At 34.9% G+C, this 12699-nt stretch overlaps 1 protein-coding gene across 1 annotated transcript in view; it reads right to left on the reverse strand.

The window, feature by feature from the left end:
- OXCT1 (3-oxoacid CoA transferase 1) overlaps positions 1-12699 on the reverse strand; it is a 143876-nt gene that overhangs the window by 44166 nt on the left and 87011 nt on the right. Inside the window, exon 12 of the mRNA XM_012649601.1 lies at positions 10521-10671. Within this exon, the coding sequence (XP_012505055.1) occupies positions 10521-10671 (151 nt within the window). The remainder of the gene's footprint in view (positions 1-10520; positions 10672-12699) is intronic.

Raw genomic sequence — 12699 nt, forward strand, 5'->3', positions numbered from 1 at the left:
AACCTGGGGTAATCAAGTGATAAAGATTAACATCATTAGGGATGTCATGTGGATATCCCATACCTCCAATATAAGAAGGGCACTTTGCCTCTATGGTATTGTTTCCAAAAACCCATGACCTAAGCCTAATCATGAGAAAAACGTCAGACAAATCCAGATTGGAGGACATTCTACAGGACACCTGGCAGTACTTCTCAAGACTGTCCAAAGTCATGAATAACAGGGAAAGATTGAGAAACTGGCACAGACGAGAAAAGGGTAGGGAGCTTTGACAACTAAACGCAATGTGGTACTCTGAACCAGATCCTGGAACAGAAAGAGGACATTAATGGAAAAACTGACAAAATACAAATAGAGTCTGGGGTTTAACTCATAGTAATGTACCAATATGTCTTTCTTAGTTTTGACAAATATACCATGTCATAAGATTGTAACAATAGGAGAAATTGGATGAGGGGCATATGAAAACTCTGTACTATCTGTGCAACTTTTTTGTGAATCTACAATTATTCTAACAGAAAAACTTTATTTAAAAAATCTCAGTATGTGGCCTGTTCCCGTGGTTTTTGTTTTTCATCAAAATGAAAAAAATACAGATTGGTTCTCAGATTTCCCTCTGAAAGGACCTCTCTCAATAAGTCTGTAAGTCTATTGCTAAAAGGCTTTGCAAAATTTGATCGGAAAACAATTTATGGGAGTTAAATGAATCCATGTTTTTTTTTCAGCTATGATCTGTTTTCTTACAGTGACTACACATTATTCCTTTGCAGAATTCAACATTTACCAACACAGAGTATGCTAGCATAACAAAGTCATGAGTTAGTCCCTTGATAAAGAATAAGAAAGGTAATTCTGATAACAGCATGTGTGGGATTTTCGTTTTACTTTTCTCAATAAATAAGCTTTACCATCCAAATCCCATTATAATTTTGATAAGCCTTTCGGGATGCTAAACAAATTAGATTTCTCAGGTTTCATGGTAGTGGGGGCCTTTTAACACAATGTTCTTTGACCATATTATTATTGGTTTGAAAAAACTAGGAATACAGACTGGACCTCTGTTCTATGACAAATAGTGTATCATTTCTATTTTTTACTATTCTTATTTCATTTTTCTTATTATAGTTTACTATGTTCATAAGTTTAATAAACTGAATTATATGAAGATAGTCTTCATCACCCAAATAGTACTTGCAGAAAGTATAATAGGCTTTCCTTCACATGCATAAAAAAGACTGTACAAGGAAAGTTATTAAATAAATTATCTGAAGTTATAGAACTAGGTAAAGAAAAATTAGATGAAGTCTCTTCCTGAGTTTGCAGAAAAAGGTAATTGAATCTCCATAAAAGATGCTTCCTATTTTAAAATGCCCATTATGTTGAACTTATTGCACTATTTTTCTTTCTTATCATTTCTAATATGTTGGACGGTGTTAATTAATTTTCTTAAAAGGCAGACGGCAGGCCTAGAGATGTCCTACGTAGCTTTGGTTTAGACAATTTCTAAAAATACTGTCAAATCCTTCAGGACTAAAATTACAAAGCTTTCCAATGTGCTCACAAACAAGTTACACATCTTTCACCAACCTGAAAGCCATAATTTAAGAAAATTAAGTTCTAACAACTACATAATTATGAGAAGTTACATTCAGAATGGGATTATGTTAGCAAATAAAGCTTCTAAATTATAACTTTGATTCAAACGGTACAAAAGCAATTTATGTAACCAAAACGTTTGTACCCCCGTAATATTCTGAAATTAAAAAAAAAAAAAAAAAAGCTTCTAACTCTCAGAGTAATAAGTTTGTTTTCCATAAAGTTCTGGCAGTAAAAAAAAAAAAAAAAATTTTTTTTAAATTTTATCTTTTTTAAGGGAGCTATTTCTGTATTATTTGTGGGTTAAGTTTTTAGGGTCTGATTATTTAGATATGTTCTAGCCTACAACCATAATCCAGAAACATGCAAAACAGATACTGAGTGGCTACAGCATGTCAAAACTCATGCACTTGAGTCAAAGCTTATGAGTAATCTGTGTCAGGTCTTCATGCAGGGCATATTTACTTTCCTTATGCACAACTGTGGATTGGTAATCTAGTTTTCAATCCAAAACTATATTTAGAAATTGGTATTCATGCAGCTAAATTTAAATAACCTGAAAAAAATCATATAGATGGGATATCTTATTCTCTAATAACTCTCTATGAATGAAGTGTTATTACAAATTCTCCACTGATCAACTTATCAAGTGAATTTATTGATTACAACAAAATTCAAAACTATCTGCCTTTTACTTAGAAAAATTTCACTATGCTGGCTAAGGAGAGAAAAGAAGGGAGAGGGAAAGGCAAATGTGAAATACTGATGATTTTGCCTGGCATTCTATTTAGATAGCAAGATCTAGAGAGAGAATAAGATGTGAGATGGAAAACTCATGTCCACTCAGTCCCAATCCCACATGCCTTTCATAATGTGAATTTATCAAGATAACTACAGGGTCTAAAGATATATGTCATCATATCATATGACTACCAACTGCCCTATCTGGACCTTAACAATGATAACCATGATCTGATCCAGTAATGATACACATCCCAGTACTAATACAATCGAGTGCTGGAAGTCCTTCAACAGTGCCCCACCCACCACATGCATTACACTGGTAAGGAATGCAATAAGCCAGAAAGGGCCAACGCATCATTTCTGCAAATAATAAAAGCACTTAAGACTCTCGATTTTTTTCCAAGTTTAATTGTATTCCACAAACTTTGATATAAAGTTCTTATTTTCATTAGTTTCTAGGAAATTTGTAATTTCACTTTTGATTTCTTTTTTGATTCAATGCCCTTTGGGGAAGGAATGTATGATAGATTTTATGGGCTTCCTAACCTTTGACAAAGAAGTAAAACAAACTTAGAAGCAAAATTTGAATAATGTGATTTTCACCTTAGGGTTGACTTTTAGAAGCTAATCCTCACTGAAATAACTTTCTCCACATTTCAAAGCCTTTAGATTCCCAGAGGCTCTATTATTAAATGTAGATGATTTTTAAGTCTCATAAATGTCAAGCTTGAACTGGGCAGAAAAATTTTAAAATCTTACCACTTCTCAATAACATTTTTTCTCAGTATTTAAATTCCCCATTATATTATAGTATGTTTAGAAATGTGTAAATCTACAGCTTGAAAGTCAAAATTTTAAAGTTGGGCTCCCTTAGGATTTATTGAGCACAAGAACTAAATTTCATAGATTAGACCTGCACTGTCCAATAAGGTGGACTAGCCACATGTGGCTATATAAATCTGAATTAAGCATAATCAAAAATTCGGTTTGTCAGTCACAGTAGCCACATTTCCAGTGCTCAAAGCCACATGTGGCTAGTGGCTCCCATGTTGTTGTACACAGCACATACAGACATCTCCATCATTACAGAAAGTTTTTTGGACAGTACTATGTTAGAACAAATGAGAGAAAGTAATTTGTATAAAATCATAATTTGTTAGTAGGAAAGCTAAAACTAGAATTCAGGTCTTTTAAATTCTACTCTTATTCACTTTCTACTAAACCACGCTGTCTCCAAGAACTAATAAACAAAGAAAAGAAAAGGATCTGAATACAGCAACTAACAAGCTCAACTTAATATAAAATTATCGTATTTTCATGTAAAGTTTAGAAAATCAATCAAGTACTGGGCCACCAAGAAAACCTAATAAATTCCAAAAAGCAATGTAAAGAATAACTCCCCCAAACCTTTGAAATTTAAAGAAAGAAACATTCTTCTAAAACATTCTTGAACCAAAAAAAAAAATAAACTAAAATTATAAATTACCTAGAAATTAGTAAAAATAATTCTCTATATCAAAGCTTATAGAATACAATTAAAATTACACTCAGAAAAAAAATGGAGAGCTTTAAATGATTTTATAATTAAAAGAGAGACCACAAATAAACTGTTGAATTCATAAATCTAGAGCTAGTGTAACATAAAACAAAATAGAATTAATAAAAATAAAAAACAAAATTAATAAATCTGAGCATCTATAACATTAGGAATAAGAAGTAGATATAATAACAGTTTTTGAGGAAATTAAAGAAATTATATGAGAATATTACATGTGGTTTTGGAACAATAAATTTGAAAATCCAAAAGAAATGGATGCTTTCCAGCAAAAGCAAATTAACAAAATTGTCACAAGTCATCACAAAATTTGAGGAGAACGATAAGCATAAAAATATCTTACCAATTGTTAAAAACTATCTGTATTAAAAGAGTAAAACAACGGTTCAACATCTATCAATTTAAATAATGACAATAACAAAGGTGACTAGATCAATAGATGAAAACACACTGGATGAAATTCAAAAGCCATTCAATTTAAAGACTATAAGCAAAGAGACTAAAAGGAAACTGCTAGAACAGTATAAAGGACATTTATTAGAAACACATAAAGCAAGCATAACATTAAGTTAAAACTCTAAATAAATTCTTATCAAAATCAAGACTGTCCTCAATCACTACTATTTTCTTACATTGTTTTAGAGCTCATATTAAGAAAAAAATTATTTGTCAATAAAGGAATTGTATAGAATATCTAAGAGAATTTTTTTAAATTATTATAGCTAATAAGAGAATTTAGTAAAGGGAATAGATATAAGAAAATATAGAAATCAATAGTTTTCCTTTATATTAGCGACGGCCACTTAAAAACTGGAATTATTGACAAAAACTTTAAAATAATGTAACGAATGTAATGAAAGAGGTAAAATGAGACCTCACTAAATAGTGAAGTATACCATGTTCCTGGATGAGAAGACTTAACTATTTTAAACCCATTAGCTCTTCCCAAATCAACATATTTAATGTTTAGTGTGCAACAGGTTTTGCGTTAACCTTCGCTCTTCTCTTTTATTATCTTCACCACAGATAAAATATTCTCTGTACAGGGGAGGACTGCACTGGGTTTGCTCATCACTCTACCGCCACTCTTAATACAACGTCTAATACTAGGAGAAAAATTTCCTAACAAATTTTGTTGAATAAAAGCTAAAAAAAAAAAAAAAAGGGAAAAAAGGTATCCTATTCATCATATTATAAAAATAAAGAGCTGAGGTCTAGAGAAGTTAAGTGACTTCATGGAGACACAGAGTCGCTTCTAAGCATACTGGAAAGAAACATGGAAGGTTCTCTATATTGAGATTCTGTCTTTCAAGTATAAACTGTTCCTCATACAGTGGAAAGAGCATCCCTACAAGACTGTGAGACAGGAGAGATGAGTTCCAGTATTGGCTTAGCTACGAACTATTAGTTTTGTGGCCTGGGTCAAGTCAGTTCATTCCTTTGGATTCAGGTTTTCCACCAATAAAATTAGGGTGGTGTAAATTATCTTTCAGAGATAATGCTGACATATTTATGGATAGAATATGATGTGTAGGGTTTGCTTCAAAATAATCTGGGAGAGGGGAAAATTAAGTAAGAGTACAGACAAAACAAAAGAGGCCAAGAGTGGATAACTGTCTAAGCTAGATGTATGCATTTTCCTATCGTTTTTATATGTGATATATTTAACATTTTCCCTAATAAAACTTTTTTTTTTAAATAAAAGTGTTCAAGATGATCTCTAAACCAAAAGAGTAAAGTAAGTAAAGATTTCACCAACTGGGAATGCCAAATTCAGTCATTTAATATAATTTAGTTTTCCAGATTCATTAGCATTTAGCTGTAGGGTCATGTTGTCATGAGCCCTTTGATTTCATTCCCTGTGAAGTCACACCAGCAATACCATTATTTATCATATTACTTATAATGGGTTTCTAGGAGGCCTCATCTATTATTTTTAATGTTTCTTCTCCTCCTCTTAAGTGGGTTGTTTAATGAGAAGGGGCTGCTACAGTCATACAAAAGCATCCTTAGCCAAAGGGGTATTTACTGCAAATATCAAACTCACTCATTGCTCATCCTCACTATGGAGAGAGGGGAAGGGAGAGGAAGAGGGGGAAGAAAGAGAGAGAGAGAGATTGACTGATTCAAAGATGACCAAAATCCTACTCTGTACAAATAAGCCTGCTTTCTAAGACCAGAGGAGATGCAGAGTGTTTGATAAAATTCTTACAAAAGCTTCTGGGAGGCAGTGTAGCACCCTGGCTTGGAATCAATCAGATGTCTAGCTCACCTTTCTTTCAGTTTCTGGGTTGAATACATGCAGGCTCCAGTGAACAGTCAAAGTGCTTAAGAGTTAAGTAGTTGTTCACAAACACACCGTATGAAACATAGCAAAGAGACAAACATTTTCTTTCTTCCAGAACAAAAATAGACTTCAATAGCAACCAAAAGGCAAAATCTCTTTAAGATTGCTGAAAATGGAGATAAAGAAAAGTCTACTTCACATCCCCATGTCCCTTTGTTTACCTAAAAGGTTAAAATTGGGCACCTAGGCTGGGTGAGATGACTTATTAGTGGATTTGCTTTTTTTTCTTTTCTGATCTTAATGTTAATCTTGTTTTTTTCTATTTTTATTTCTATTCAGCATTCTCCTTTGCAACGATTCTCATATTTCTACAATTACATTTCAATGTCTCCCATTTAAGAAGTACTGAAAACTAATTTTATAAAAATCCTTGTAGAAGGCCTGAACTCTTCTAAAGAGTTCTTTGATTGATAGATTATAAAAAACAAAATGAGTAAATAATAAAATGGATAAAGTACTTCATACACAAAATTTAGGTTAATTATAAGTGATTAGGCAGTGGAACCTTTTGAATTTGGGTGAGAGCTTAAATAAACAGGATGCAGAAGGAAGAACATACAGAGAGTCCACCCAGAGTCTTTCAAAAACCCCACCTAGAACAACCATCATATATACTCAGCACATACCCTTCAAACTGCAATAGACTTTATCCTACACAATAAAACAATGAAACAATCACGTTTTACTAAAGTTTACAGAATGCTGTAAGGATATTCAGGTATTTTGCAGGTGGTTCTGCTTCTATCCTGAAAGGCAGTAAAAACCTCCAAAAATACCTTGCTGCAGAGTACAAAGCATGTAAAAGCAAAGGAGGCTATGATTCAGATCCCCATTTCATCACTTGCTACACACGTGAACTTGAATAGTTAACTCCCTTGGCTTGAGTCTCTTCATCTCTAGTAACAGGGATAATACATTTAACTCAGTCTTCTGTGAGGATTAAATGGAAATAAATACGCAAGTGATGTATCACAGGACCTGGCCAGTGCATGTGCTTAATAACTGTTAGTTCCCTCCTTGTAAAAATAATAGATTTAGAGTTTAGCTGTGGCTTTCAAACCTTAATCATAGCTCTTAATAATCCACAGGATCTTCCAAGTAACAGAAATTTTCCTTACAAAATGAAATATATCAAATATGATAAAGCCTATAAATACACCTTTAGTCTGAAAAATATTGGGTGCAAATGAGGAAACTAAAGATTACTTTTCAACATGTTTTCCAGATAGTCACAGATAAGAGTATTTTTGGGCAACCAAATATAGTATACAAGAAAAGAACAATAAATAGCCTATGTTTCTAATAATATCCTAAATTGATAAATCACTAAAGTTGTCCTTTTTTAAAATGCATGCCCATTTGTTAAATCAATATATGAGAAGTTATCACTTTTTACTCTTGAAATGCTGCAGGTATTAAAGGTATCTCTAATTGGCACAGTAAGTAAAGGTCCACCCCAATGGGTCAGTTCAGTTTTTATTCCCTGGTGGAATGAACAGAGCTTGAGTAGGTTCTTCCAAGTACTCTCTGTGGAAGGTGGGAAGCAGAACAGGCTGGGCAGTTGCAGGAACCGCGTACAGGAACCATAGAGGGAAACCACCCCTATATGCACCAAGGCTCAGTTGAATTTGAGCTTACAAGGGAGAATTAATGATAACAAGGGAACAGCAGGCCCATGAGCAAGGTGTTTATAACCAGGTGTTAGATCAGGACTCTTCCTATATTACTTTTGACTGATGTTCAAATATGAGAGCTATGGGATACTAGAATGTAAAATATATGCCCAGAAGCAGAATTTACAAAGGAAATGGTCAAAAGCATGTTCCAAGACTCTTGGGACCCTTGGCAAGATCAAGGAATAACAAAATGGGAAAAGCAGACAATTTCATATGAAGGACTTATCTGATGAAAAGTATACCGTGGTCCTACCCCCTATTGCCAGCAACCAGGGAGAGGGGTGAGAGTATGCCCGCCCCTCACTCCACCAGCAACCCACAGAGCCTGAATGATAGTGCCCGCAGTTGGGGAGCGTGGCCTGCCTCCTACCTCAAAGAGCTAAAGGGGCTGTTTGGAGGAAGTAACTACATTATGACTGAAGGCAGTGCAAGAAATGTGTGGGTGCTTCTCAGATGTGGGCTATGGGGGAGAAGGCCAGACTAAAGAGGTTTTAATACCTTGTCAACAGGATAGCCTGGAGGAAGAAGGGTCTCGTCAATGAGAGTCTATGCGAAAGTGGAGAATCAGGAGCAGCTGGGGAGGCATCTAGCCATCATCCATCAGGGCAGCTGCTGCGGGAGAGGCCCAGAAGCAGTCTCCAAAGACAAACTCCCACCCCCGACACACACACACACACACACACACACACACACACACACACACACACACACACACACACGTCAACTTTAAATATTTTTAAGGACCAGAGAGAATGGAGCCAGCAAATGGCATTACCAGTCCCCAGCTATGGAAGAACTTTCCTGCCCTATTCCTTTGCCTTCCCTTTCTTCTGAATTTTGATCCTTGTGAGTACCAAACAGAGAATTGGAGGAGGAGGTAAGTAGAGAGAAAAAGTGAAAGACCACCACACGACCTTTCCCAAATGCATGCAGCCTATACCCAGAAGAGCAGAAATGAGAGGAGATGTATTGCTTTTGAATGCATATTAAAGCACTGGTCAGTATTTTGGGATGGACCCTATAATTCCTGAATTAAGACTGAGTTTGTGAATTAAAATGACCCAAGGACAGTTTATTATCTGAGAGTGAGCTGAAATGTAATGCAGCCTGAGTATTCATTAAGGGCAGAGGAAAAGCTTCCTTAACTGAATAAAGTTAAAGGCACCACAGGAGATAAAGATAGCTCTGTTTTTATTTCATCCCACATTTAGAGCTTGTTCAGCATAATAGATACAGAAGAAACACACACACACTCAGACATATGCTTGTTATGGCTGGTCTCTTAAGACACATTCACTAACACAAAATAGTCACCATCAATGCTGTCTTTTAAAATCACCAAAGATAGCAGCACTGGAACTTGGTAAGAGATAACAATTGCTTGAAGCTTCCATCCAGAACAAGAGAGAAGAAGGGGATTAAGTGCCCTCCAGAGAGTAAGGTACTGTCTTCCTTCTAAATAGTCTAGATGGCAGTTTTTTAAAAAATGAAAAATAATAGAATAATAGGGAAAAAAGCTGATCCCAGTGTTAGTAGTAGAGTAGAAATAGTGTGAGAGTGACCTGGGATAATTTTTCTGGACGGTAATTCAGTGATAATTATCAAAAACCCTAAAATATTGGCCAATATATTGTACTTCTAGGGATTTATACTACAAAAACCATCCAATAAATATACAGTTACATAAGTTCAAAAATATTATTAATGGTGTTAAACAATTAGAAAATCAGACACTTTAAAAAGTCACTTTCAAACATTCGACGACAGGCAGTGGACCAGATCTGGTACACGAGCCACACTCTGAGGATTCTACACCATTCTCCTGTCAGAATATCAGCTCCATAAATGCAGAGAATTTCATCTATTTTGTTAACTGCTGCATCCCCAAAAAGGCTAGAACAGTGCATGGCCCTTAATATATGCCTAATCCTAATCAATACTTGTTGAATGAATAAACTATTTTAATCCCTAGAAAAAGCATATGAGTTAGAAATTATAATTTTACAAATGATAAGGAAAGAACCAGTATTTAAGCACAGGTCTGTCTAATTCCAAAGGTCTGGAATAATTTCAAAGTTCTATAGCTTTCCACTATATTACACAAATAAGGCAAAAGCACTACTGCATAATTACAAAGCTGCACACCATCTCCTATATATTTTCCACCTGTCCTTTTTCCTCACTCATGGTTTGCACTTTGCTGAGCCTCAGGACCAAATCAACAATACACCAATATGTTAAAACTATATCTAGATCTTTACGTTCACATTTTCATCTATGCTATAATCTATATATTTCTATTTCTATATCTATATCTATGGATTTAGTATTTGGATTACAATTGATGCAACCAAACCAACAGTTCACTCCTGAACATAAACCCCCTTAATTGCACAACTAGGAATACTAGAGACTTAGGCTATTTAAAACACCACGTCTAGAAGACCCAATAAGTTTTCTTCACTCAGACATGTAGCATACATGGGTACAATATTAATTTGTCTTTATTCTTTTAAAATGCACAAAGAAATAAAAAATGCAAAGGAAAAACAAACACCAAAAAATGCACCATTGTCCTCTGCCTTGAGAATGCCTTGCTTACCCTCTCCACAGTAGTGGAGGGCCCTCGGCTCTTAGGCCTCTCACGTACTACAGCCCTGCCGGGGGGGCTGCCATTTCTTGCTTTCAATAACCAGCTCTCATAGCTGATCATACAGATCTGCTTCCCTTCATAAGTCAATAATCGATGCCAGCTGTTCTCCAAAAATAGGCATTAGGAAAGCACCCAAGCAGTTCTGAACATAGATTCAATGGACTGCACATCATTCCACAGTTTATTAGCTTGCCTGGGGTTTTACCACCATTACAATAAGTAGGGAGCTTGAAGGAGCCAACTACTGTTTTGTCAAATTTTCACTCTTTATAAAAAATAAAAAAAGCAAAAAACAAATTTTCCCTATTTGTATGCTCAGGGCAAAATTGTTAAAAATCTGTGTATGTGGAACCAATGCTGCATACTAAGAAAATACTAAAGGGTAAGACAAATAGCACCCACACTGTTTGCTTGCCTTAAAAGGCTTAATGTTTATTGTAATCTGATGCCGTAATGATTGATAGTGATGTCGTGACACTGAGAACTCAAGGGTTATATGACCATTGAAAGATTATTAAACTCAGTAAAAAGATAAAAGTAAATGAAAAATGATATAATAAAGCTGAACTTTTCAGCTCCTTGACTGCTAGATCTTGCAATAAAAATATACTTAAATTATATAAATCATAATGTACACAACTTTGGGACAAATAAAAATAGATTGCTTACTGAAACTACAAGGAGGGTAAGCTGCATCTTATCCATAACGAATAAAAGCAAAAAAGGGTTCAGTTTTTGGTACTTGAATATGAACTTAGGATAAGCAGATTGTACTGGCTCATATACAATTGTCTTGATTATGCCAGTGCATTTTAAGGCAAATATTCCCTCTTTAATGTTAATAGAGCATTAAAGAAGATGAAAAGTAATAGCCACTATTTAGGGAATGCTTGCAGTGTTCACTTTTCATCTTCTTCTTACTTAATCTTAGCAAAAACATGTGCTCCCGATTGTATAATTTGTAAGGACAAGAACTGAAACTCAACCTAGATCTCTTCCAAACTAACCCTCATGGACTTGACTCTAAAGCTATCCTGAGTCTCAAAGAATGAAAATATATACTGTGTATCACATACAAAGAAGTCAGGAAGTGATTATCAGTCACTGAAGCCACAAAAGAAATGTTAATCAAAAACAACTCTATCAACTCTTACCAGAAGTGTGGAACCAAATCCAAGAACTTAATTTTTCTCAGCTAGATTTCTATGATGTTCCTATAGAATTCTAGTGTTCCTTATTGTCACCCCACTAGGTCCATTCCTTTGGAAACTCCTGAGCTCCAAATTATATTAATAAAATGACAAAGTAATAAACATGTTTTAATCATTCACAGGAATCTTAACAGGACATGTAAAAATATTACTCACATTGGGAAATCTTTCCTGCAAATGATAACTACATCATGCACACTCTCACTATGAAAGTTTCCAGTCTCACTGAATGCTAAATCGTAATATAAACAAATCTTATACTGATTTTTTAAAGACGCCCAAGTTCCCTAAAAGAAAGAGCACATTGAACATGTTTCTGCTCCACACCCAAGACCACTATGCAAACTAATTTCAAAACTCATTAGTCCAGAGAAATAGGCATATTTAAAACCCTATTGCCTCTGTTCACAGAAGCTATTCCCTTCTCTGTCAGGTACCCTCAACTTCTCCTTCTTAATGTACTAAAATAATAACCCATTTATTTACCAAGTACTATGTGTCAAGCTCAGTGCTATGTACTTTTTATGTATTATCTCATTTATTCCTTTATGTAGTCTTATGAAGTAGGTACCATTTTATCATTCCCATTTTACAGATAAGGAAAAGTAGTTAATTGGCTCAAGTTACACTGCTAGCAAGTGACAAAAATAAGACTTCAACCCAGGTCTATCTCAGTACAGGGCCCTTGCTCTTAACTGCTAAGCTACGAGAGTCAGCCAGGACCCTTGAAATCATGTAGTCTCAAATCCTCATTTTATAGATGAAGACACGTTACCTCAAACAACTGAAGTGGTATGTTCAAGGTCACACCTTGATTACTGGCAAAGTCAGGGTTAAAACCCAGGGCTTGCTTTTTCTATGCTCCTTCTACTACCCCATATGGCCTTTTTCTAAAATTTGAAAATAGAAATACATTC

The sequence above is a fragment of the Propithecus coquereli genome, unplaced genomic scaffold (assembly GCF_000956105.1).
Source record: "Propithecus coquereli isolate 6110/MARCELLA unplaced genomic scaffold, Pcoq_1.0 Scaffold110, whole genome shotgun sequence".
Classification (NCBI taxonomy): Eukaryota; Metazoa; Chordata; class Mammalia; order Primates; family Indriidae; genus Propithecus; species Propithecus coquereli.